This window comes from Ictalurus furcatus, chromosome 23, assembly GCF_023375685.1.
Source record: "Ictalurus furcatus strain D&B chromosome 23, Billie_1.0, whole genome shotgun sequence".
Taxonomy (NCBI): Eukaryota; Metazoa; Chordata; class Actinopteri; order Siluriformes; family Ictaluridae; genus Ictalurus; species Ictalurus furcatus.
In genome coordinates this window covers 6,233,434-6,260,763 of record NC_071277.1, presented here as the reverse complement: position 1 = coordinate 6,260,763, position 27,330 = coordinate 6,233,434, and the positions used below count along the sequence as shown (strand labels likewise).

The 27,330-nt window shown below is 42.4% G+C and overlaps 1 protein-coding gene across 3 annotated transcripts in view; it reads left to right on the top strand.

Moving 5' to 3' along the window:
• Positions 1-26,752, top strand: part of sulf1 (sulfatase 1) — a 49,179-nt gene extending 22,427 nt beyond the window's left edge. Inside the window, exons 5-21 of one of the 3 annotated variants that reach the window (XM_053611594.1) lie at positions 41-210; positions 5,178-5,328; positions 5,405-5,580; positions 5,695-5,823; positions 6,133-6,189; positions 7,412-7,547; positions 10,891-11,101; positions 11,566-11,821; positions 14,952-15,048; positions 15,387-15,481; positions 17,136-17,213; positions 18,537-18,709; positions 18,832-18,974; positions 20,418-20,541; positions 23,027-23,060; positions 23,969-24,022; positions 24,640-24,729. In XM_053611594.1, coding sequence (XP_053467569.1) covers positions 41-210; positions 5,178-5,328; positions 5,405-5,580; positions 5,695-5,823; positions 6,133-6,189; positions 7,412-7,547; positions 10,891-11,101; positions 11,566-11,821; positions 14,952-15,048; positions 15,387-15,481; positions 17,136-17,213; positions 18,537-18,709; positions 18,832-18,974; positions 20,418-20,541; positions 23,027-23,060; positions 23,969-23,990 — 2,052 coding nt within the window. In that variant the 3' untranslated portion in view covers positions 23,991-24,022; positions 24,640-24,729. Of the gene's footprint in view, positions 1-40; positions 211-5,177; positions 5,329-5,404; positions 5,581-5,694; positions 5,824-6,132; positions 6,190-7,411; positions 7,548-10,890; positions 11,102-11,565; positions 11,822-14,951; positions 15,049-15,386; positions 15,482-17,135; positions 17,214-18,536; positions 18,710-18,831; positions 18,975-20,417; positions 20,542-23,026; positions 23,061-23,968; positions 24,023-24,639 lie in introns of all 3 variants that reach the window. The other 2 variants (XM_053611593.1, XM_053611595.1) reach the window with 2 other exon arrangements.
• The last annotated feature ends 578 nt before the right edge of the window (positions 26,753-27,330 follow it).

Here is a 27,330-nt window from a genome sequence, read left to right as displayed (position 1 = left end):
TGTACTGTTTACAATTTGTTTCTGAATAATCTCCTCCCAGGACTACTTCACAGATCTGATTACCAACGACAGCATCAACTTCCTCCGCATGTCGAAGCGCATGTACCCACACCGGCCGGTTATGATGGTGATCAGTCACGCGGCGCCCCACGGTCCAGAAGATTCGGCGCCCCAGTATGCGGAGTTCTTCCCCAACGCCTCCCAGCACATGTGAGTCTAAACCTGTTACTGAACACCACTGAACCCTGTGTCCTGTCTTCTGAATGCATGTCCAGTCTCCTGAAATAAGCAGTCTTCCTGGCAATGGTTTTTTGTTGAGTCTAGGTCCAGTGCCCTCCAATAATATTGGCACCCTTGTAAATATGAGCAAAGAAGTCTGTGAAAAATTGTCTTTATAGTTTAACCTTTTGATGCAAAAAATATTCTGCTCTCATGGATATCAAACAGTTGCAAACGCAATACGGGTTTATCCAAAATGTGTGTGTGTGTGTATATGTATGTATGTGTATATATATATATATATATATATATATATATATATATATATATATATATATATATATATATATATATATATATATATATATAATATGGGTGTATATATGTGTATTATTTTTATATATATATATATGTGTGTGTATATATGTATATACTGTGTGTGTGTATGTATATATGTGTGTGTGTGTGTGTGTGTGTGTGTATATATATATATATATATATATATGTGTGTGTGTGTGTGTGTGTGTGTGTATATATGTGTTAAATATAGGTGTGCAACAATTATTGGCACCCTTTTAGTCAATACTTTGTGCGACCTCCCTTTGCAAAGATAACAGTTCTGAGTCTTCTCCTATAATGCCTGATGAGGTTGGAGAATACATGGCGAGGGATCTGAGACCATTCCTCCATACAGAATCTCTCCAGATCCTTCAAATTTCGAGGTCCATGGTGGACTCTCCTCTTCAGTTTTTCTATGGGTTTCAAGTCAGGGGACTGGGATGGTCATGGCAGGACCTTGATTTTGTGGTCAGTAAATCATTTTTGTGTTGATTTTGATGATGTTTTGGATCATTGTCCTGCTGGAAGATCCAACCATGTCCCATTTCAAGCTTTCTGGCAAAGGTAGTCAGGTTTTCATTTAATATCTGTTGATATTTGATAAGAATCCATGATTCCATGTATCCTAACAAAATGTCCAGTAGACTGGAACTTCTTAATTATTGCCCTGATGGTGGAAATGGGCATTTTCAATGCTTATACTATTTTCTTATAGCCATTTCCCATTTTGTGAAGCTCAACAACCTTTTGCCGCACATCACAGCTATATTCCTTGGCTTTACCCATTGTTATGAATGACTAAGGGAATTTGGCTTATGTCTTACTTCGTATTTATAGCCATGTGAAACAAGAAGTCATGGTTGAACAATTTCCTTTTCCTAGTCACCCAGGTGTACTTAAAAAAACAAAAAGGAAAATATCAATGGGAATGCAATTCATATATATTTTTCTCAATATGAATTCATAGGGGTGCCAATAATTGTTGCACACCTATATTTAACAAAGATGTATTATTTTGGATAAACCTGGTGTTTTGTCTGCAATTGTTTGACATCCATGAGAGCAGAATTTTTTTTTGTGTGAATATTTTGAACAAAAGATCAAAAGTTTGAACAATAAAGACACATTTTCACAGCCTTCTTTGCTCAGATTTACCAAGGGTGCCAATATTATTGGCGGTAACTGTATTTCTAATATTTTGTACATTTTTTTTGATCATAGAATTTTTATTGAAAATTTACATTTTACATAACACCCCACCCAACAACCCCAACAAACAACCACAGCCAAAACCAAAAGAAAGGGGGAAACAAAAAAAACAATAAACAAACAACCAGAGAAAAAAAAACAAACACAAAAAAACAAACAAAAACAAAAAACTAACAAACATAAAAACCCAAAACAACAACAACAACAAAAAAAAAGGGGTAAGATAATCAGGAATTACAGTCCACCTCTCCTCAATCCACCACCAGGGTGCGTACATCATTGAAGTAGGTAATAAATTGTGCCCATTTTCCCAAAAATGAGTCACCCCTGCCTCTCATGTTGTACTTGATTTTTTCAAGTTTTAAAAAGAAGATTAAATCTTTAAGCCAGACTGATATAGAGGGGGGTTGTGGAGAGGTCCAAGACAACAGTATTCTGCACCGAGCAAGTAACGATGCAAAGGCCACAACCCTAGCTTCTTTATGGTTCAGAGGTTGACGCTGAGATGAAACACCAAAGATGGCAATTAAAGGACAGACATTTAATTTGATTTTAAGAACGTCAGACATAGTTTTAAAGAAAGAGTTCCAAAAGCTCTGCAATTTGGGACAGAGTGCAAACATATGACTGAGGTCACAGGGCGAAAGTTTGCATTTTTCACACGTCAGGAACATTGGGATATCTTTTAGACAGTTTACTCCTAGAGAGGTGAGCTCTATGGACCACTTTAAATTGTATGAAACCAAGTCTAGCACATGACGTGGTGGTACGTATATTATCTAACGCTCTGCCCCAGTAATCATCCTCAAGCTCCAGGCCCAATTCCTCTTCCCAAGTACTAATGGTTTCGATATTGTAAGAATCGTCCTGTGACCAGATCGTTGCATATATCCGTGAGATAATGCCACCCTTATTAGGATTCAGCTTGAACACCTCTTCCCATGCAGACTTTGTAGGTAAGGCGGGAAAACCAGTGAATAGGGAGGAGACACAATGCCTAACTTGAAAGAAACGGAATAGGTGAGACGGAGGCCGGCTGAATGACGAGGATAATTCAGAAAAGTTTGCAAACACATTCTTAATGAAAAGATCCTCAAAGCGTTTCAGACCCTTCTTTTCCCACAAAGAGAACGTGGAATCCATAAAGGAGGGGGGAAAGAGGTAGCTATTACATATAGGTGCCATGGTTGAGGCCGAGATGGATTTAAAATGACGGTGAAACTGATAGAAAATTTTTAGAGAGGTACATACTATTGGATTATCCGTGTATTGTGAAAGGGCTATAGGAAGGGAGGAGACCACCATAGCAGGGAGGGAGGTTGAAGTACAAGACTTCGCTTCTAAGTGGCACCATGGAAGAGAGGGGGCCTGCACCCAGAGCACCAGTTTCTGAATATTAGCCGCCCAATAATAATACATGAAATTGGGCAAGGAGAGAATATTTTGTACATTTTTATGGTAGCAGGTTATGTGTAAGACAAATCCTGTGTTTCTGGGGAACAGTAGAGTGAGCTGAATGATTTTTTTTTGTGTGTGTGTGTAAATCCTATGCTAATTTGACTTACAGGTAAATGTTCTGGAAGTTTCTGTTTTCCTCAGTGGGTCTCACATATGTTATTAAAAGGAGACTTTGCATCTCAGGGAGATGACAAGAGTGAAATGCTGCTCTAGCAAATGACTTTACCACTACGAACTTGACATGATTTATAATCCGAGTATACTTTTGGCACACGCACGCAGGATGAGCAAAGGAGGAGATGTTTTATGGAACACTGCTCTGGTGCCAAGCCCGCAACCGGCTTGTGGATCTAGCATCGGAACCAAGACACTTTTTTTTTTTTTTTTTTGGCTGAGATCCTTTTCCGACATGGAGAACCATGACAACGGGCCCGCTATGTCATTGATGCTAGCATCCCAACTATCCTACAACCCCGATATGGACAGGATTGCACTTCTATTTATCATTATTCCACCTTCAACTCCGACAGGACTTCCTGACCCTCGACAGATCATTCAGCCCATCCATTCACCATGTTCCTTCTGGGGTGCTTGGAATGCATTGTTTCTTTTCCAAGCACCCTTTTCGTGGAGTCATTAATATATTTTTAGCATGAGCTCATGATCGAGAATGGATGACGGAGGCCGCTGGGTTTGCTATGACTGGCATATTTTTTGTGTTGCTGAGAATCTGGCCAACGGAACAAGGAGGCAGATGGCAGGCAAAATGCAACACTTGGAAATAAATGTGCTGCCAGTTCGACAGCTCAAATCCATAACAGTCAAGTAGACTTGACGAGCGTCTGCTGCTTTTGGTGTCGAATGTAAATTAACAATTCATTCATCAAGAGGCAGGAACGTGCCAAGCAAAGCTATCGATCTCCTCGCGGCAGCTACGTCTGAGAAGCTTTGCAAGCATGTGCGTATTTCACAGGCTTGGAATGCGGAACTCTACCTAATCTGGAAATCAACGTGTTTGCACCACGAAAAGCAAAAGGAGTTGTTGATCTCATTAGCAAAATATTTTTTGAGTGGATTGGGTTCTTCGTGCGGTCTAATTTAAACCCCCCCCCAACACGATGCAGGACGTCACCTGACAGGGCTCAGGGCTAAAGGGTTCTTTACTTCCTAAAGGGACTTTACTTGGAACGTTCTCTAAAAGTCTGCTGTAGAACCTTTTAAGGATTCTCTCAGATGGACAAAAAAGATGATAAAATATAAAAAATGTAAGACTCTTGGTACTGTGTGAAATATCTAAAGTATGACTTTTGCCAAATTAGGCTCTCCACATTGATACCTTTGGTCTGGCGGTATCAAGACGGCTACCTTTAGAGCAACCAATCGGCTGGGAGAATGGATCAGTAAAGAAAGGCTAATACACTGGTTTCTCGATCGGTTCCCTAACAACCAAAGTTTATCCAAGTCCTTCATAAGAGGAACCTGACCACATGAACAAGCCTGTGGCTTGTTGAGTCGTTTTTGATCCACTTTTTACTTTCCCGCTTGTTTGCCCTCGTTTATTTCCCTACTTCTAAGTGCAAATGACTTGGAGTTTGCATCCTAGAACTCGTCACAAACCTTGCATTCAGTGCCGGAGCCTGCAGGGCTATTCATTTTCTTAAGCATGTGCCAACGCTCAAACAATTTCTCCTTTCGAAGACAGCCAAGGACTCTCAACTCGGTGGGAGAAGAGATCGATCCCAGGTTCTGCAAAAAAATAATACCTAGCAGAGAGAATGGATTGATTTTTTTGGGGGGGGATTTTTTTTAAGCAAACTTTAGGACTGCTGATTCATGAGTCTGCAAACAACATTTTACTAACCACACAGACTAACGTTGACCCGTGAAAAGGCAAGAAGGTGTGTGTCAAACACCCTTTGCAGAAAGTTAATATATTCCACTCCTTTCAACAGCACACCCAGTTACAACTACGCTCCTAACATGGACAAGCACTGGATCATGCAGTACACCGGCCCCATGAAGCCCATCCACATGGAGTTCACGAACTTCCTTCAGAGGAAACGCCTGCAGACTCTGATGTCCGTAGATGACTCTGTGGAAAAGGTTAGTCTTTGACATTTTTGTGTAAAATTGTGAAAAATGCTTGGCGGGCCCTCAAGAGAACTGTCTATATCTTCAGATATACAATGCACTAGTGGACACAGGAGAGTTGGACAACACCTACATCATCTACACGGCAGACCATGGTTACCACATTGGACAGTTTGGTCTGATCAAAGGGAAGTCAATGCCGTACGACTTTGATCTAAGAGTCCCATTCTTTGTGAGGGGGCCAAATGTGGAACCTGGAACCAGGTGAGTTGAAATTGAACCGATCACATTTTGGATGAGATGAAGCCTGCAGAATGTTCTGATAATACGTAAGTTAGTTGCGTTGTTTTGTTTAGATGTTGTTTCTGGTTCCCACAGGAACAATCAACTCGTTTTAAACATTGATCTGGCGCCTACGATCCTGGACATCGCAGGCCTGGATACTCCTTCGGACATGGACGGCAAGTCCATCCTGAAGCTTCTGGAGCAGGAGAAGTCTAACAATAGGTATGCGTAGTATAAAGTACCTTTTAAAGTGTTCCATACCTACCGGTGCAAAAAATGGCAACACTATGGACGCACTTGTCATTTATAACCTTGAACGAGAATCTGTGGACGTTCCGAACTCGTTTTGCGGAGCATTTGCAACGTCAGCGTGGTGCCCGTGTGTGATCTTCATGCCTGGTTGGTTATGTGAAATGCTTCAGAAATATGTTGAATTTTAAAACCATGTCCTCGGAGAGGCTGTGAATGGCATTGTTCCACATGAGCCTTTCATACGAGTTTGATAAAGCTGTTTGGTTTTTTGTTTTTCAGATTCAAGCTGAACCGCAAACCTAAGGTCTGGAGAGACACATTCCTTGTGGAGAGAGGGTAAACTCATTATCCTTTTCTGTTCTCGATTATTTATGTCAAAGTACTGTAGCTAAAGTTATTGATTCCATACTTGGAATACGATTGGATATTGGGAATGGGGTTAACGTCCCCATTAGTGTGGGAACGGCACGTCCAGTGATGGGTTTAAGTCTATTCTCTACACTTGTCCGATCTTTTCCAGTAACTCTGCGACACAAACACAGCCTCCCCTAGGCATGAACTGTATCGCATTACCTGTGGAATGAAAAGTCTTCATTTGATAGCTTAAACGCTTCAGATATCTCGCAGGGTTCCCGTGAGTAGAGCGAGGACCACAGCAGGGCTATCAGATGCACCCTTCGGTTTCTCCTTACCCCGAGGTGACTCTCTCAGCTGTCACTCCGCCCTGATGTTACTACTAGACATGTATAAGAATGTGCCGTGGATAATTTGATTACTCCTTATGTATCGCGTGCTGAACTGACCCAGCTCTGGGGGAGTGCATGTGAAATGCGAAACTCCTAAGCGCAGCAATCCCATCAATCTCATTGTGTGGCTATTCTCCTCACCGTGCGTGCGTGCGAGCGGACAAAGAGGAACCGCGGGAGACCACGAGCTTCTCACCGTGCGCTCGTGGTCTCCCGCGGTTCCTCTTTGTCCGCTCGTGACTCGGGAAGCTTTTCGGAAGCAGAGCGATAATGGAGAGCGCCGCCGATCAGAGCCGGCTGCCCCGTCATGTGACGAAACGACCGCTGCGCGTAAAATCCGACCCGTACTGCTTTTGTAAGCTGCTCATGAACGTCGTCAGGTTAATGAATCGTGAGATTAGTATTTTAACCACTTCGTTAATCCGACGTAATAAAACCGCAGCACTGATCCGCGTAAGCTCGGTTTACGACCGCGGTCTCCGGCCAGATGGTCGGTTTATTGATCGGTTCTGTTTTTGTTTTGGTTTGCGTAGCTATGTAAAATGCCCTGGCACATGGGCGGGCCAAGAGTCAACACAGTACCTCAGTGCTGAGACAGCTTTATTTAGTGTCAAGAGACCATAGTGGTTATTTCTGTGAGCTCTGACTAAGAGGAGAGGCTAATTGGATGAGAGTGGCGAGAGAGCTTGATTCGGCATGATAGACTGACCCGGGCGTGATGACCAGGCGTCTCTGGCATCCATAACCGCAGTGTACTGTAGCAGCCAGATCAAGCTTGCAGCTGAGCTCACGAAGCCTTCCTGTCGTTCCAGCAAAATCCTGCGCAAGAAAGAAGAGACCACGAGCAGCGTGAGCACTTCGCATACCAACAATCTGCCCAAGTACAAGAAGGTCAAAGAGGCGTGCCAGCAGGCCGAGCTTCAAACGCCCTGTGAACAACCTGGACAGGTATGCGTTTTGTTTTTGTTTTGTTTTTTTCCCCCAGCTACATTGATGGCTTGATACTCCGATGGTTCCGCGCTCACTACGTTCTCCTTGGTGATTTTATTAATTGGCGGCACCTCAAAACAGCACCTCTACCCTTCCCATCCAAAAGGCAGCGAAGCGTGTTCACAACAGTCGGTCCCCTGAGTTGCCGTATTGTAATCCAAGCTGCCATTTACAGCTATTGAAGTGTAATTCGAAGTTGGCGTGCTTAGCGAGTGAAACTAATTCCCTCGTAGTTCCTCTTTCATCAGTGGCCTATTAACCAGCGTGCAGCACGCCTGCTCCGCTAACCCTCAGCAGCATGGTGGCAAATTGCAGCAGAACAATACAAATTGTAACAATTTCAGGTAGCATTAAAACACAGCCTGGGTTTCCAGGGCAGCGTTAATGCGAACCAGACATGCTTTTATAGTTCAGTTAAGTGTTGCCTCTAACACCCAGTCTGGGAATTTGATTAAAAACAACAAAAAAAAGGTTCTCCAAAGGGGTTCTGGTTTTGGGTGTGAGGTGTGCAAACTGCGCACACACACACACACACACACACACACACACTCCAGTCGAAGAAGGAGTGGAAAAGCAACTCTATTGGATGTCGGGAGAATATCTACTCTCTGTACCCTAATAATTATTGGCACCCTTGATAAAGATCTGGTGGTTCTTTGTTTTTAAAGGATATGGTGGTTAATTACCTTAATATCATATTACTATATGTGTGGTTTTTTTTTTTTTTTTTTTTTAATCCCCCCCCCATGGTTATGGTCTATGTGAAGCATGTAGTCAAAACCTCCGGCACTGAGATCGAGTCTGGGCTTGTGGACAGCTTCTCTCCCTCTCCCTCTCTCGGAGTTCGCTAGGAATGTGACCCGAGCCGCAGCTAAAAGCTCTCTAAAAAGAAGCAGCAGTAATCCAAGACTTCACCTGATGACTGCTGTCCTCCTCCACTTCCTGCTGTGAAGTCAATGAGGGGGGTGTGTGTGTGTGCTCTCTTAAGTGCGCCATTTGAAAGAAGGGGCTTGTTTGTGTAAGCTCCTCCTGGTGTGGTTGTGTATCGTGTGAGAGTTTCTTTCAGTCCGTGTCATTCTGGAGACTCCGAGAGCGTGATGGCGTATGTGCGAGATCCCGTAGAGTAGGCCATGCATTACAGTTTGTCTAACTGTGTGTGTAAGAAGCGAGGAGGTACTTTTAGCGGGTTCACCTGCCATACAAACAGAAATCCCTGAGCCACTATTTCTGTCTGTCCGTCTGATCTAACGCGAGCATTACCCGCGGGCACAGAAGCAGGAAATCTGAGCACGGCCGTGCCTTTTGTTCAGACACTGTTTCCCACAGCTGGGAGCAAATGTTTGAACTGTGAGAGAGTCCCGGAGAGTGTGTGTTCATCAACTGACACCATTTTGGAGATTGGAGATTACGACCACATTAGCCTCTGGTCTTTTCTTCATGGGAAAGATTTGAAGCGTAGGGCCTTTCGCTGTTGCACGCTAGCCGGATTATATTTTTAACGTCTGTTCATGACGTGCGCTTTTAATGCTCATTAAAGAGGCCCTTGTGCTTGTAATAAATATTTGTTTAACTCTAGAGACGACGTTCATTATACAGCCTTTTGTGGTCGTGTCCGAGATATAACGTTATACAGTTTGAGTCACATGTCACCTGTGACAGTTACTTAAACAGGGGTCGGCACTCCAAATAGTCTAAGAGGAAATAAAAAATTGTGTGGAAAATGGATCATTCTTAATAAAGCCTTCTGTAAGGAGATGTTTATTTGTCGTTTTTGGAAGGAGTCTCCAGTGTCAGCGATTTTGTAACAGCTAAAATTTTGACCTAAAAAGAGTCTAGTGAGGGAACGACTGTATATGGGTGCTATAATGCGAGAGGTAACAGGAAGTACCATGTATTTCATTTTTTTATTTTTTTGGTGGACATTCGACAATCTGTTATATAGATCTACACTCAAACAATGAATTCGTTACTCTTAATTAATTTAATTGAACGTTCCCCCCCCCCCCCCCCCCCAACAATTTAATTTAGTACATTTCAAAGTAAATCGGTTTAGTTGGTTCAACACGGTTTAGTTGGTTTAGGTCAAATTTCTTTACTCTGGTATGTTGAATTGACTTTAATACATAAAGTAATAAACGTTGGTCCAACTTAATTTTTTTAAAATTCATTTTCTTATGTTTTAAACGAGCAGTTTCATCCATCATTATACCCAATGTATATAATCATGATCAGATAAGAAAAGCCTGGTGTTATAGATCACTGAGTGCTCACCGCCTATGCACAAGCGCCACTCTTCAGCACAAAATTCCAAAACATTACAGAAACTCCTTCAGCTATCCAACATCACTGAACATTAAACACCAACATGTCTTTCCCTTTACTGAAAAGCACATAAAATAACACTTAATCCCTACATTTACTCTCCTAATGCGGTCCCTTGCAAAGCATGCTGGGAACTTACAGCTCCACTGCCAAGTTAGTTATGTCAACAAAAATGATTCGTGTCGTTTTAACACAAATGAATTCAGTAAACTTCAGTTTTAAATATATTAGCTGGATTGAACATGAGTTGTGGCAAAATGTTCAAAAATGGTGCTACTTTAGCTCGTTCTGATTAATTCAACTGAACAAGAGGCATTTTTATTGAGTGTATAAACGGATAAAAACTGACGGTCATTCTTTAATAAATAAAAATGGCGTTTGTTGCCAAAAAAACACTTCCGGATATGCTTCTACAGGAGAACAATCGACTCCGCTTCACATCTGGATGCGTCATACTGTTGATTATTTTCCTGTAAGAGCACACCCTCACGATTTATTCCTTACTTAAACATTTTGTTAAATAAATTCATAATAACTTTTTACAGATTTTTTTCTTCTTCTTTTTTTTTCTTTCATTCTCTCAAAAGTATTACTAAATATGACCTCTCAATCGTCTGATTATCTATGAATACTACTTAATGGACTTACTGAATACAAATGAAATGTTTGGGAATCAAAAAAAAATCCCAACGTCTACTACGAAGCTATGAAATTATTTTACAGTGATTTTTCTTTTTTTCCAACGCCCTTTTTGCCTCAGACTTGTGTACATCATACTTGCCTGCTCTCCTTAGTGACTGTAAAGGCAGGTTGCCGTCCTGTCAGTTTTTATCCGGGTTTAAGGTTCGACAGTGACTCTTCTGAGGTTCTGGGATTCGAACGTACGAACTTTGCCGTCATTACCACAGATATTTAACCGTTGAACTCCCACTGACATTATTACCTCATTTACCGACATCAGTGCTGTTGCGTTTAACAGAAATGGCATTGCGTAGTGGACGTTACGGGGAAGTGGCGCCTGCAGAAGTGTAAAGGAAGCCTGAAGACTGCATCCAGGAAGAGGGCACGCAGCCTGAGACTGCGTTCGTACGGCGCCCGGGGAAAAGAGTGCCACTGCGAAGACCGGGCGTATAAAACGACAAAGAGCGAACGGCGAGCACACAGACACCTCTCGCAGAGTAGCAGACCGCGTGAGTAAATTTAAACAACCTTATATAACTAATAATACAGAGAGTGTACACGGGTATTAAATTAGGAGCTTGCTTTTATTATACAGCTCTCACGCTGTGCTGTATACGGTACTACAGAACTATTCGAAATGTGATGTTTTGCTGCCATCTGCTGGGTAAAACTCGCATGACCAATTAATTATATATTTAATTCTGCAAAAGTTTAATAAACTGGCATTATTGACTGACTAATGGCAGTATGCACAACAAAGCAATGCGTAAAGAACCAATCGGTTTTGTATTCTTTTTGGATTTTTAAGCAAATCATGATCTTTCAGATGAATACAAAGTGATATGTCTCAGCTTCATTGACTTTTCCTTATTAAATATTAATATAAACGGAGTAAAAAATTTTTTTTATTGGTTCTTAAAATGAATATGGCTATTATTAAAATGCATTTTAATGAAACATCTCATCTCATCAGGTTACAGGCCACGTTTTGTCCACACCCGGCACGCGCGCTCGCTTTCGGTGGAGTTCGAGGGTGAGATTTACGCCGTGGACCTGCAGGAGGACGACAGACTGGCTGCAGAGCCCCGGCCAGTCAGCAAGCGCCATTACGAGCCCGATACCTCCTTTGACCCTGACTTTAATCTGGAGTCAGACGACGCTTCAGAGGAGATGCTCGCCGATGACACTAACGCCGTTGGCTACCCCAATTCACTCAAAGTCACACACAAGTAAGAAGAAAAGCTCTTAAGCCCTGGAGTTAGTGATTTTCATTTTAAAAAATGTTAACGTTTACATTCTTTATCGTCTCATTAACTTTATTTATGTGTATGATATAATAATACTACTAACAAACAGGATTTTTTTCCCTTTGAGCAGTGTCCCTTTGCTAATCTCGCTTTTATTCCTACTCTGTAGCTGTTTTTTTGTTTTTGTTTGTTTATCTCAGAAAGTATGGATTTACAGGCACTTAAAGCTTCATTTACAGGTAACTTGACTAAACAATTATAGAAAAAAAAAACAAAACGTATATACATTTGGTTGATTGGCCAAATTCTCCATGCGTCCTTCTGTAGACTTCTATTGCAAGTAAGTTATAACAGAGAATAAAACTGGTTTCCTGTTACTGTCTTAATGCTGGGAAATGGGTCGAAATATTTCTACATGGTTATCTTCTAAACTTATACATACGACAGATGCAGTGATGGAGGTTCGGTTAACAAGCAAACGCTGGAGTACTCTTGTTAAAAACATTATTCTGAAGATTTTGCATGCTTTTACAGTCCTTAATGTGTAATTAAAGTGCTATTGTGAGCCTCTGTCTAAAGTTTTACTCTATGAGATTTAGTTAGTGGGTGGGAATCAGATCTGACTAAATTAAAGACTAAAATTTGTTTCAAAATGTTAGTCACCTGAGGGCTTTAACATCTCTGACAGTGATCTGTACTACTCAGGGTATCATATAGAGAGAGAGAGCGCTAGAGTGAGAGAGAGAGAGCGCTACAGCGCTAGAGAGAGAGAGAGAGAGTGCTAGAGTGAGAGAGAGAGAGCGCTAGAGTGAGAGAGAGAGAGAGAGAGAGCGCTAGAGTGAGAGAGAGAGAGAGAGAGAGCGCTAGAGTGAGAGAGAGCGCGCTAGAGTGAGAGAGAGAGAGAGCGCTAGAGTGAGAGAGAGAGAGAGCGCTAGAGAGAGAGAGAGAGAGCGCTAGAGTGAGAGAGAGAGAGCGCGCTAGAGTGAGAGAGAGAGAGAGAGCGAGAGAGTGAGAGCGGGAGGCTAGAGAGAGTGCGCTAGAGTGAGAGTGCGCGCGCTAGAGAGAGAGTGAGAGCGCGAGAGAGAGTGAGAGCGCGAGAGAGAGTGAGAGCGCGAGAGAGAGTGAGAGCGCTAGAGAGTGAGAGCGCTAGAGTGAGAGAGAGAGAGCGCTAGAGTGAGAGAGTGAGAGCGCTAGAGTGAGAGCGGGAGGCTAGAGAGAGTGCGCGCGCTAGAGTGAGAGTGCGCGCGCTAGAGTGAGAGTGCGCGCGCTAGAGTGAGAGTGCGCGCGCTAGAGTGAGAGTGCGTGCTAGAGAGAGCTAGAGTGCGAGAGTGAGTGAGAGCGCTAGAGAGAGTGAGAGCGCTAGAGAGAGTGAGAGTGCTAGAGAGTGAGAGCGTGCTAGTGAGAGAGCGCGAGAGCGCTAGAGTGAGAGAGCGAGAGGCTAGAGTGAGAGAGCGAGAGGCTAGAGTGAGAGAGCGAGAGCTAGAGTGAGAGAGAGTGCGCTAGAGTGAGTGAGAGAGCTAGAGTGAGTGAGAGAGAGAGCGCTAGAGTGAGAGAGAGAGCGCTAGAGTGAGAGAGAGAGCTAGAGTGAGAGAGAGAGCGCTAGAGAGAGTGAGAGCGCTAGAGTGAGAGTGAGAGCGCTAGAGTGAGAGCGCTAGAATAAGAGAGGGCGCTAGAGTGAGAGAGAGGGCGCTAGAGTGAGAGAGAGGGCGCTAGAGTGAGAGAGAGAGCGCGAGAGTGCTAGAGTGAGAGTGCTAGAGTGAGAGTGAGCGCTAGAGTGAGAGCGCTAGAATAAGAGAGGGCGCTAGAGTGAGAGAGAGAGCGCTAGAGTGAGAGAGAGAGCTAGAGTGAGAGTGAGAGCGCTAGAGAGAGTGAGAGCGCTAGAGTGAGAGTGAGCGCTAGAGTGAGAGCGCTAGAATAAGAGAGGGCGCTAGAGTGAGAGAGAGGGCGCTAGAGTGAGAGAGAGGGCGCTAGAGTGAGAGAGAGAGCGCGAGAGTGCTAGAGTGAGAGTGCTAGAGTGAGAGTGAGCGCTAGAGTGAGAGCGCTAGAATAAGAGAGGGCGCTAGAGTGAGAGAGAGGGCGCTAGAGTGAGAGAGAGCGCGAGAGTGCTAGAGTGAGAGTGCTAGAGTGAGAGAGAGCTAGAGTGAGCTAGAGAGAGAGCGCGAGAGCGCTAGAGTGAGAGAGCGAGAGGCTAGAGTGAGAGAGCGAGAGGCTAGAGTGAGAGAGCGAGAGCTAGAGTGAGAGAGAGTGCGCTAGAGTGAGTGAGAGAGCTAGAGTGAGTGAGAGAGAGAGCGCTAGAGTGAGAGAGAGAGCGCTAGAGTGAGAGAGAGAGCTAGAGTGAGAGAGAGAGCGCTAGAGAGAGTGAGAGCGCTAGAGTGAGAGTGAGAGCGCTAGAGTGAGAGCGCTAGAATAAGAGAGGGCGCTAGAGTGAGAGAGAGGGCGCTAGAGTGAGAGAGAGGGCGCTAGAGTGAGAGAGAGAGCGCGAGAGTGCTAGAGTGAGAGTGCTAGAGTGAGAGTGAGCGCTAGAGTGAGAGCGCTAGAATAAGAGAGGGCGCTAGAGTGAGAGAGAGAGCGCTAGAGTGAGAGAGAGAGCTAGAGTGAGAGTGAGAGCGCTAGAGAGAGTGAGAGCGCTAGAGTGAGAGTGAGCGCTAGAGTGAGAGCGCTAGAATAAGAGAGGGCGCTAGAGTGAGAGAGAGGGCGCTAGAGTGAGAGAGAGGGCGCTAGAGTGAGAGAGAGAGCGCGAGAGTGCTAGAGTGAGAGTGCTAGAGTGAGAGTGAGCGCTAGAGTGAGAGCGCTAGAATAAGAGAGGGCGCTAGAGTGAGAGAGAGGGCGCTAGAGTGAGAGAGAGCGCGAGAGTGCTAGAGTGAGAGTGCTAGAGTGAGAGAGAGCTAGAGTGAGCTAGAGAGAGCGAGCGCGAACTAGAGAGATGTGTGTGTAAATATGTATGCATGCGTGTTTATATATGTATGTATATGAGGGAGAGATGGATAGAAAGAAAAGATTTTGTATTCTGTATAGTAGTAAAATGTTAGCAGGTGAAATGTACTTGCTGTACGTTATGTAAACGTATAACGTTTCTGTTCCTCTCACTAATTGCTGGAACGCTGTCTACCAGGTGCTACATCCTGCTGAATGACACCGTGCGCTGTGAGAGAGAGATCTACCAGTCTTCCAAAGCCTGGAAGGATCACAAGAGTTTTGTTGACCAGGAGGTAAGCAGTTACAGGCTGAGATCCTCTGCTTAAACTCGTGTGAATTTAACGTCCACAATGACATTCCGCAGCAGCAGATTAGTACGAGCATGCAGTAGCAATCGTGTAGAGTCCAAAGAGGTTTCACTTCATCTTGTCCGTCTTAATGACTGACAGCGAGAGGCCGCTGCTGGAGTAGGACTTAATGTTGGGAATAAAGCTAGGGTCTGAATCCATCTCCTTTCAAATGTTGCTATAATAGTAGCAGAATTGGCTGTACAGAGCAAAACAGGGTTCTCTCTCTCTCTCTCTCTCTCTCTCTCTCTCTCTCTCTCTCTCTCTCTTTTAAATTCTCACAGATCGAGCAGCTCCAGGATAAGATGAAAAAGTTACGAGAAGTCCGCGGCCACCTGAAGAGCAGAAAGCCAGACGAGTGCGACTGTGGAAAGAAAAGGTTCGTCCTAATTACACTCTCTACCTCCTTTCAGTTCCTTTTCCGAGCCAACGTCAATAATCCGTCACTCTTCACGTACAAGTCCCGCCGAGTGCTAACTGGAATTCAGAGCGGCCGTACGAGACGGGTGCTGATGGAGCGTTAGGAATACCATGACTCTGTGCCTTTTGAGAATTCCCCTTCCGCTCCATGCTGCTGTGGGTTGTTTCCTCCGAGCGGTTAAGTCACTATTTGCCACGACAGCCGATTCATTGCCGTTTGTTGAGTGATTGGCCGTCACGCCGCCTCCAATCCTCTCGAGTGCACTTTCCGCCTCTGACTGATGGCGACGGATCATTTTTCAAACTGCAGATCCAAGAGCAGCGGTGCACTTCTTCTTAAAAGCACATATGGGAGTAATGGCTTTCAAGTGCAATAATAGTTGTGGGAGAGACGGCTCTGTTCTGACTCTGAGCTCGTTTTTATATTCCGCTCTGAGACCCGCGTTACTCTGGTTAATCGCTTTTTTATTTTTTATCTCAGACTTGACTCCTGGGAACATTATACTGGTCGTAACATATAGACGTGTAGTAATAATGTTAAAATGATGGGGGTTATTATTAAATGCATTTCATCTGAACTGGCTTTCCTTGCATTTTAATCTCTTGTCCATGTGCTCAAGGCCTGTCCAGTGGTATTTAGCCGCGAATCCACAGACCGGCCAGTCGAAGCCGCTTTGTTGCGCAATAGAAGCCCCTGTTTGAGCAGAAGTAAATTGGCAATAAAAGTTATTATAAAATAGATAATCGTATAAAATAATAGCTTTCTCGCCAATACTTTAGTCAGCTAGCTAACTTGTCTGCTAAGCTAGTGCTTCACTCGTGACCGACTGTATCTTCTGACCCTGAACGCTCTATTTAAAAAATATTTTAAAATCTCTTAAAAAATAATAATAAATGATGGCCACTTTTTTTTGTTCGTCTTTCACATGGATGTAAAAAAAAAAACCTCTCAAATAGCTGTTAAACACAGCAAAAACAATTGCGAAAAGCAGTCCCGCGGGAAATAATATGAAATGCAAAGCACAAACTGTGTATTGCTTTTCATTAGTGAAAACGTACCGCGCTGACGAGCAAACACTTTAAAAAGTCTAAAACGTACTAGGGTTTCTCTGAGAATTCCAACTCTAAGAAGACAAACGGTCTTTTCGAGTGGGAATTGGTTAGGAGTCCGATCATATGGGATTTTCCAACCTGGAACTTGGACTTTTCTTACTTGGAGCTCGGAACCTGGTCATGAATGCACCATTAGCTAGCTAACATTAGTCATGTCTGGTAGTTAATATTACTTGGTAATATTACATAACTTGGCTAAAGTTGTTAGCTAGCTAGCAAATATTACCCAGGAGTTGACTCGGCTAAATTTAGCTAGCTGGCTAAATTACACTGCTAGCTGACTTGGCTATCGTTAGCTAGTTAGCTAAGATTGTGATGTGTGATTTAAGGCAGAGCTTTTATGAAAGATGTAAGGCTATATTTACAGTCGTTAACGTTCATCGAGACGTTGCTGAATCGTTGCCATCCAGTGATTAGTGCTGAGGCTTTTGTTTGGCTAAAGACGGTTGGGTCTGTAGCCAGATTTCACTCGTTGTTCTCTCTCTCTCTATTAAACACAGCTTCTTTAGCAAAGAGAAAGAGGACAGAAACAAACCGGAGAGGGTGAAGAGCAGAAATGACCGTCTCCATCCCTTTAAGTGAGTCTCTTTCCTGCCTCTGTGTTGTATGTGTGCGGTGTCTGTGTCCCCATCAGTCTCGGTAAACAATACTGGCTCAGTGTTGCACTAAATCTAAAGGTGTCTTGTGTGTTGTGGGTTAACATGCTGCCGGATTTCTTTCATGTTGTATGAATCCCCAACTCGGTGTTGAAGATGTTTTTTGCTTTGCCTGTAAAGGCTGATTTATACGTGGTGTTAACGGCTTGTACACATATACAAGATGGCTGCCAGATCACATATCAGAAATTGACGCAGTGTGTCCTCATGGTGCAATACCCAACATAAACAGTGGCGGCAGTATAACACTGTGATTCTGGGTCCAAAACTGAATAAACAAGCTGAAACTAAAATTTCATCTCGATTCGCGAATACTTATGTACTACTCTAGATCTTTATTGAGTACTAAAAATGACGGTTTTCGTATTAGTTATTTCAAAAACCTTTTAAACCTACCATAAGGTCTGCTTTGAGTACTGGAACTTCTGGATTTTCTAGATTAGTAAATTTTTTGCATGTACAGTGAGGGAGAAATGGAGCTCGTCAGTCTGTTTAATTTTACTGTGCCTGGAGTTGATGAACAGTTCGGTTGTGAAACCAGACACACTGATGTGCTTTGGCTCTGGAGTGCCATCTAGTGGATGCCACTTTTAATCCTCTAGCGGTACATAAGGTACGCAAGTGAGTATGTGAACAATGTCGCTCGCATAGAAGTAAACAATTTACAGGAACAGTTTACTAACTAAATGTTTATCATGGATGGACATGATGTATTTTTTTATTTGAGTAGAATATGTTTCTTCTTGTTTCTGTCACCCCAAGCCACTGCCACATGACATCGAGATGGCGACGCTGATCGTGTGCTTTACTGGTTGAAAATCTTGACAAAATTGATTATATTTACCCGAAATGAGCTACTTAAGTCTGAAACGATCACGGAAATCGTTTTAGCCTTTTAAATTTCTGTCCCACAGGTCACAGAAATATGGCAGAGTTCTAAATTATTGAAAATGTTCAAGCAGCATCTTTCTTTTCATTAAAATAATCGGGAACGTTGGTAGCGAGAACGGACGTTAGTTAGTTAGCGACGCGTACAAACTACTAAGATTTTATGCTGAGTGTAGTAATTGTTTTCACGTTTTCACGTTTTCAACTAAAACAGTTATGCTTGATGTTATGAGCCGAAACGCAAACCTACACGATAATCGTTCCTGTCTGGAAGCCAGATGTTTCCTCAGGAGGGTCTTGGATGTTGCAGAGACGTTCACGAAGATAAAGATCTAGATGTGTGTGTGTGTTCTGCAGAGAAACCGTGCAGGAGTTGGACAGTAAGACTCAGCTCTATAACGAGATCCGACGAAGGAAGAAAGAGAGGAAAGAGAGGAAGAGGCAGAGGAAAGGAGACGACTGTAGCCTGCCTGGTCTCACCTGCTTCACCCATAACAACGACCACTGGCAGACCGCCCCCTTCTGGAACCGTACGGAAATAATGCCCTCGTATTTGAATGCTTTTAAGGAGTCACAGCACTCTTAATCAGTCCGTTTCCTTCCAGTATACGATGTTCGGCAGGCTTAATCGAATTTGGATTTGTTTGTACAGTGGGAGGTTTCTGTGCGTGCACCAGCTCCAATAACAACACGTACTGGTGTCTGAGGACCATCAATGAAACCCACAACACACTCTTCTGCGAGTTTGCGACTGGATTCCTGGAGTACTTCGATCTGAACAGTGACCCTTACCAGGTGAGTCAGTCACAGCGATCATTTTTATTAAATATGTAAAAACTGTTTTATTAAATACTTTACAGGGGGAAAAAATCCAATGAAAATCTAGTCTATTGATTGTAATTTTTTTTTTTTTTTTTTACTGTGAAGACAGAAATAAGATTTCTTTATTGTTTAATCAAGAAAATACCATGCACCATTTTCAATAATAAATAACCTTATTAATAGTAATTAGGGATAGGAGTGAGCATCATTTCATAAATGCAGGTCCGTTAGAAACGGAGGTTTTCGATCCAAGTTTTCTTAGAGAAATTACTTTGTGGTTAGTGTAATAAAGTTTTTAAATGCATCACAATGACCCATGAAGAGACACGTAGATCAGCTCTCTCTCTGAAAGGAAATTCTCTTATATCATGTACTCTTATATTATGAACTGCTATCAAATACCTATAATGAAATGTATTCATTTAATTACCTTTTATTCATTTAATTACCTCTTTAAATAAGCTGATCAGCTACCATTTTTCTTATAGCGGGCACATGTATTTTCTGTGTCTTGAAAAGACTTATTTTCATAGTGTGCTGTGTGTTTTGTTTTGTCTATCTGGCCGGCACCTGCACCAGTAGAAAACGTCCACGCACTGCCGTTATCAATGTATATAAATACTTCTGTTTTGAATGAATAAACCGGAAGTCTCTGTGAACATTCGTATGTGTCAGTGTGTGTGTGTGTGTGTTCATTCGGACTCTCCAGGTGCCTGAACTCTGCGGTAAACCACACTTTCTAGCTCATAGCAGCACAGAACTAAAAGTTCATAGTTAATAAGTGTAGAATAGGCTGAAAGGGCTGACTGAGATCTGGAAGACCCAACCTGAGATTTGGAGATTCCTGAGATACATGGAAATCTAACACTCTCCCTCCCCAACTCTCTGTCTCTCTCCCCCCATATCCCTCTCTCTCTCCCCATCTCTCTCTCTCTCTCTCTCTCCCCAACACACTCTCTCTCTCTCTCTCTCTCTCTCTCTCTCTCTCCCCCCATATCTCTCTCTCTCTCTCCCCAACTCTCTCTCCCCCCATATCTCTCTCTCTCTCCCCATATCTCTCTCTCTCTCTCTCTCTCTCCCCAACACACTCTCTCTCTCTCTCTCTCCCCCCATATCTCTCTCTCTCTCCCCATATCTCTCGCTCTCTCTCTCTCTCCCCCCATATCTCTCTTTCTCTCCCCATATCTCTCTCTCTCTCTCTCCCCATATCTCTCTCCCTCCCCCCATATCTCTCCCCATATCTCTCTCTGAGGTATAATTATGTTTTGGTGCTCTGCCACAGATGCATATAGGCACAGTTTTGTTTTGTTTTGTTTTTTCCCAGGATTTTCCTAATATGGTGGCAGATCGTTTTGACATGCTTTATATACAGTTGTGAATATAACCCTGACTGAGAGGACGCTCGTGTGTTCGCAGTTGAGCAATGCGGTTTACACGGTGGACCAAGACGTCCTGAACCAGCTCCATCTGCATCTGATGGAGTTGCGGAGCTGCCAGGGCCACAAGCAGTGCAACCCCAGACCCAAAAGCATCGACACAGGTACCATATCGGTCCTTTTTCGCTTTTGGCCGCTCATCTGCTAGCTTTAAAAACATGCTGGACCATCACAACAAAGATCTTGTGAAGAATATCATCATGCTCATATATGTTCCAGCATGTTTTACTTGTGCACCATTTCTGTGTACTGCATGATGCATGACAACCTGACCGTATATCTGTGTGTACTTGTGGGTTCTGACACCATGTTCTTCTTTCCATCTGTACACAGCCTTCTTTAATAATTCCCAGTTTATTCCCCTAGGAAGCAGAGTGCTGGAAAGCCATGTTTTACATTTGTCTCTCTTTCCAGATGTGCAGCCAGTGGTCATATCTGGAGTGAAATAGTAGTAGTAATAATAATAACAATTTTGTCCCCTTTCATCACTTTTTGAGGCCTGTTCAAAATTCCTATATGTTTAAACCATTCAAAGGAATATATTTATAAAGAGCTCGACCTGACCCTACCTCCTTCTTCTACTGTATTTATTCTGACAGTGGAAATAAAGTGCTTTTTTGTATCCTGATGGCAGTCACTATTTTGCAAATCTTTCTACATCACCACCAAGTATTTCAGTGATTCACAATCTAATACTCTGGAATTGATTTGGGTTAAACCAATCATTTTAAGTGTTGAGTATTTACAGTGCCCTCCACAAATATTGGCACCCTTGGTAAAGATGAGCAAAGAAGGCTGTGAAAAATTCTTTATTGTTGAACCTTTTTGATTTTTTTGTACATTCACAAAACTATTCGGCTCTCATGGATATCAAACAATTGCAAACAAAACACAGGTTTATCCAAAAAATATATAGCTTTAATTATTGGCACCCTTTTAGGCAATATTTTGTGCTACCTCACTTTGCCAAGATAACAGCTCTGAGTCTTCTCCTATAATGCCTGATGAGGTTGGAGAATACATGGAAAGGGATCTGAGACCATTCCTCCATACAGAAACTTTTTGATATATGATTTGGATCATTGTCCTGCATGACGATCCACCTATGGCGCATTTTAAGCTTTCTGGCAGAGATGGTCAATGATGCCATGTATCCTAACAAAATGTGCAGGTCCTCTGGCAGAAAAACAGCCCCAAAATTTTAAAGAGCCACCACCATGTTTAACTGTGGGCATGAGGTACTTTTCCATAAGTCTACCTCTCTGTGTGCACCAAAACCACCTCTGGTGTTTATTCCCAAAAAGCTCTATTTTGGTTTCATCTGACCATAGAACCCGATCCCATTTGAAGGTCCAGTAGTGTCTGGGAATCTGAACACGTTCGAGTTTGTTTTTGGATGAGGGTAGAGGCTTTTTTCTTGAAACCCTTCCAAACAACTTGTGGTGATGTAGGTGACTTTGGATGATGGTTTTGGACACTTTCTGACCCCAAGACAACTAACTTTTGCAATTGCGCCAAAAAAAAAAAACAACCCTTCCATATAAAATGATTTTTCATTGTTAAATAACACTTCTTAAAATATTTTTTATTCTATTTTGCAATACAAGTCATTGAGTTGTTGCTATAGAAAATGATAACACATTCGAACAAGCGCATTAATATAAAGCTGTGATTTGAATTACAGCCAGAACTTCCGTCATATCTGCCGTTATAGACCGTTAATAAATACCTTCTGGCCATTCAGAATCCCAAATTCAGCAGTGCTGTGGTATAAAGTCGATATAATAAGGGTTTAGCAGGAACTATAAGTTTGCAGGATTTTACACTTATCCGAAATGTAGTCGAACAGCCAGGAGATATCTAGTGCTGCACTGTAAAACCGGATAAGTTCATTTAACTCAAAAAATCTGAGGACACTAATTACCTCAACATTTTTAAGTTGATAAATCAATTTCTTTAAGCCAAATACACTTAAATATAACAAATTTGAGTGAAATTTTTGTTATATTTAAGTTAACTCAACTTAAAAATGTTGAGGTAATTAGTTTCCTCAGATTTTTTGAGTTAAGTGAACCTATCCGGTTTTACAGTGTGGCGTTTATTTCGAGCTACGAGACTTCTTTCAAATCTTTTCTGTGAATACCTGCCTCCAGTTTTTCCCAGTAGTTTTAAACAGACCTGCTGATGTGCTTAGGACACAGCGTTTATTTATACTTTTATTTAAATTTACACTTGATTTCAATGGCTTAACAAAGCTGTGACGACGTATCTCTGTGCAGAGCTAAATTAGCAGATTCATTTAATCGATTACGTCTGGCGTGAGTGGAGAATCGTGTAAACGGTGTATTTTAAGTGTGTTAAGCTTAAAACTAGTCTCACATTTTCTTGCATCATAAATGTATAGAGACATTTACCCTGTAACCTTTTTCATCAGTTAGGACTCTTCTTATCTAACAGGATTTCTCTTTAAGGGTTCGATGCTGCGCATGCAGAACTACAGCATCAATGTCTCTTAACGTTTTCTTCTTCTTTTTTTTCCCTTCCCCCCCATCCACATTAACATTCAACTGCTCTTATTTTCCTGATCAGGGAGTAAAGATGGAGGAAGCTATGATCCACACAGGTATCCACTCTCTTTTGTTTTTTTTTTACATTTTTTTTTTATATATATATATTTCATCCATGCCTTGTTTCCATATAACTGCATGGGCCAGCTCATTTCCACTAATCCACATCGCATCGAGCTAAACGTGTGTGTGTGCGCGCATGCTGGGATTTGTGCTAATTACATTAATTCAAGCGGTTAATTCCAGTTTGTTTTATAAATCAGCAATGAAATGAATAATATTGATGTCTCGTATGGCAGCGAGGACGCTCTGAAGGAAGCTCGGTCGAGAATTCAACCTCGTCAGTAAAGCTACTTGAACAAATATTGCTGCAGATCTTCAGCCATTGAGAACGGGTGGACTTTTATAACTGTGTAACTTATATGTAGTTTTAAAAAAAAAAAAACCTGTTAGAAATTAGAAAGGTTTTCTTCCAAGATTCTATGGGACACAGTATTTAAAGTCTGTAAGTTAAATTTGTCTTCTTAGCTCCCTATAAGTTTCAGTACAAGTATATTTCAGTGCGTCGTCATGGAAACAATGTAAATATACATGCAATGGTTCATCTTTAAAATACAATTATATGCCTTAATGATGTATGTTCCTCTAAGTAAAGATAGAAAAGAGGTACCCTTGAAGTTATGACACCAGTGACGAGCATTTCGTATCTTTAACCTGTAAATAATCTTGTACTACGTATTCTCTTAAATACGATGCCGCAAAAAGAATCGATTTAAAAAAAAAAAAAAGGCTGAAACTGAAACCAATCGTTATACACCATTGAATCCAGCATTTCATTTAACATTCTGTATTTGATGTAGGTCCTCTTGTCGCTCACTATTCTTTTTGTTTTCACTTTTTAAAATTCTTTCTGCCACTCGTGACCTCTTGACCGACTGTGTTTTTGGCTTTACCTGCTTACCAGGCAACAGCAGCATCGAAATTAGCCAAAGTTGAGGAGGCCAAGCCTTTCATCCCTGTGAGTCTGAAAGAGTCTGAAACACCCTCTCCATATTCATCCCACCTAGTCATGTATACCGCTTACACGCCAGAACCTAGATACCGTTGAGCGAGGATACGGCGTGGCGATATTGCCTGATCTGCTTTGGGAATGCTTGCTCCACCTTTTCCTAATACACTGACTTGCAGATTTCCATTTTCTTGCATTCTTCTGTGTATATTTGTGGGGACTTTTCCCTGTTTCATTCATTCCAGGTTACCTGGATTTCTCTTTTCAAGCTCCCAGAAACAAAAAAAAAGACATTTTTTTTTAAATACATTTTGTTGTGTGTTGTTTTTTTTTTTTTGACAATCCTCAATTTATAGGGATTTTATCCATCCTTGTGTTCAGGCCATCGAGAACTTCTGTTTATCTGCCAGTTTGATGCCTTTCAGTGCTTATTGCTTTAGATGGTAGTGTCTTTTTAAGCAAAGTGTTGCCATCATGTTATTCTGCACTAATTTATTCGCTCCATTATAATTTTTCGAGGCCATGCATGGCTGCATGCTTTAGACACCATGCAAACTTGTGCTCCAAAGAGCTTCTTCTTCTCTCTCTCAGACTTGGCTGACCGTTTTCTCCTTCCCTCCCTCCAGCACACAGCCTACATGGGACAGGCGCCGATCTTAAGCTGCCCAATTTCACCGAGGACGCCAACTGGCAAGGACTGGCACAACTGTACAGCTTGAACGAGAGTCTGTTTGAGCACAGACATGACTACAGTCCCAGCCTGGAAGACTGGGCCAACTTTGCGAAGGATGTAGATAGTATGTTTGCACTGCTGAGCAATTTAAAGAATCCGAACCGAACTGAGACGCTGGAGCCGTGGGCAGACCTGGGGTCAGGGGCCGGGGGTCTGGAGGAGGCTAGTGGTGCAGGTGTCGCTGAGCAAGTGACCTTTAAAGGACCTCAAAAACCTACCCTCATGACCCCTTTGACTCCTCAGTGGACCCAAAAATCAGCCAATGATCTCCCAGAAGGCCTTCCTACTAAATATTCAGACCATGCGTCAAACCGCCGGGAAGACTTGCGGCCTCAGAACCTGCTAAAGGAGCTGGACCGAGATGACTTGAGCTTCAGTGGGAATGGACTCACCGAGATCGAAACACGCCACGATTTTCTCTTCAGCAGCTCCGTCTTGGACATGGGCCGAGATGTCAGTAGAGCACGAGGAGAAAAAGGAGGACATCTTACAGAAACTGAGGAAGAGGAAGACATCTTTGAGGCCCAGATCTACCTACCAGCCAGGCTTACATCCCAAGCAGAGGATACGACTCCCTCCCAACCTCCTCTCCAAAATCTCCGTAAGCTCCATGCCCAAATGCCCCATGACTCTCAGGACTCAGAAGGCAGTGGTCTCCCAATTTCCCCCTCCAGCACATTGCTCTGAGAAGAAAAAAAAATGACCCCGAAGCCATTTGTGCTCAGAGACACTTAAGTGCTGGAGCTCACAGATCGGGCTAAATATCACATTATGAAACACAATTTTATTGTTTTATTATTTTATTTTTTACCAGTGCTTTCGTTTAATAGAAACCAGTGTTATGTGTTTTGTAAGATATGCCTATATATATATATTTAGAGATCAAGAGCTTTAATGCAGCTTAAATGTTGGTTTTATGTAAATTTCAAGTGGAGAACGCCAACACCACCGAGCTGTAATGTATTTTTTTAAAAGATCGCAAGTTCTGTTGGTGAAACCGTTGCACTCGGACATAAAAGAACACACGGTGGAATGGTGAAAGGTTTAATGCACTTTCTCGAAGACTGACCATCTCAACAGTACATGGAGGACACCAGGCTTTAACCTGAGAGCAGAGAACAACCAGAAAGAATCTACAATATTATCTCAAGTATATCTCAAATATTCCTGGATGACGAGGTTAGGAGGGAGGTTACGGTCCTAACATCTACATTTTTTTTTCCATTGCCCTTATTTTTAAAATACCATTCAGATTTTTATGCATTAGTCATTGTATAGAAGGTGTTTTTGTTTTTCTGTCTTATTGCACAACACATGTAGGTTTACAGTATTTACACCCTGCTTGAGCACATTTTTTTTTTTTTGGTCACAGTTTTGAGAGATTATACGGTGAAACCGGCTAATGGGAACGGTTTTGGTTCATTCCGCGGCTGTATTTAGTTTACATATAACGCATACACATGCACACGAACACGTTCATAAGATTTTCTGAAACCGTCAGCCGGGGACGTTAGCAGATCAGAGTAAACCGTGGCCATTGTGAACCTACAATCAGAACTAAGTGCTGCTCTGTGTCTGTACTCGGCATCTCGCTCCATTTTTTTACATTTTAGAAACAGAAAAATATCTGATTTTATGGCTGAATTAAAATATGTTGATCTCTGGACTGGTTATACTGAAATGCATAAAATGCTGGGGGGGTTGGGATTGGGGGGGTTTAGCCATCGGAGGTGTTGAAACAATTCTGGCTTCTGGAAAGCCAAGAAGCTGTTGTGAATTAAACCTTTGTTAAACCTGATTGTCACGTGTATATATATTTTTTCACTGCTGGTAAAATGAAACCTTCTCACACTGCATCTTTCCATCTGCGTAATCAAGCACCGTGGAGGTTATAAAAACTGTGGCTTTTACCACAACGACGATCCTCTCTTAAGCACGGATCATTTTTGGTTTCTGGAACTGAAGAGACTATTTATAGGCAGAAATGACGCCAGTACCCATAGTTCTTCCAGGGATCTGCTGTTCTGATCAATGTCTTTCTTGGCCTGAATATACCCCCCCCCCCCCCCCCAATCTAGGATGATTTAAAAAAAAAAAAAAAAGACTTATGACTGTATAACACTAATATTATAAGACAAGAAGGTTAGGTTACTATTCTGGTAGCCATTTTACCAAAAAGTACTGAGTTTTCACCAAAAATGGCAGGTTTTGTGTAAGTGTGTACATCCTTTTATACTTGGGGATGTGGCTGTGTTCAGAATGAACCAATCACATTCAATTTCATGTTCAAAAGTAATTATCGTACAGCCGTCATCAATGAAATTATTCGGATTAACGCCAAATATAGATTAGCTGTTTCTGTAGGATTTTCTTCACATCATCTTGGTTTCAAGAAGTTGCTGAGGCCATGGTCTGCAAAGAGCTTACAAATCATGTACGGTATCTCAGTTGTTGAAAGGACTCGATCAGTAGAGGGGTATAAAAGAATTTCCAGAACATTAGATATATCTTAGAACATCGTGAAGGCTATCATCAATAAGTGGAGAAAATAGAGCACCACAGTGACCTCACCATGAACTGGACG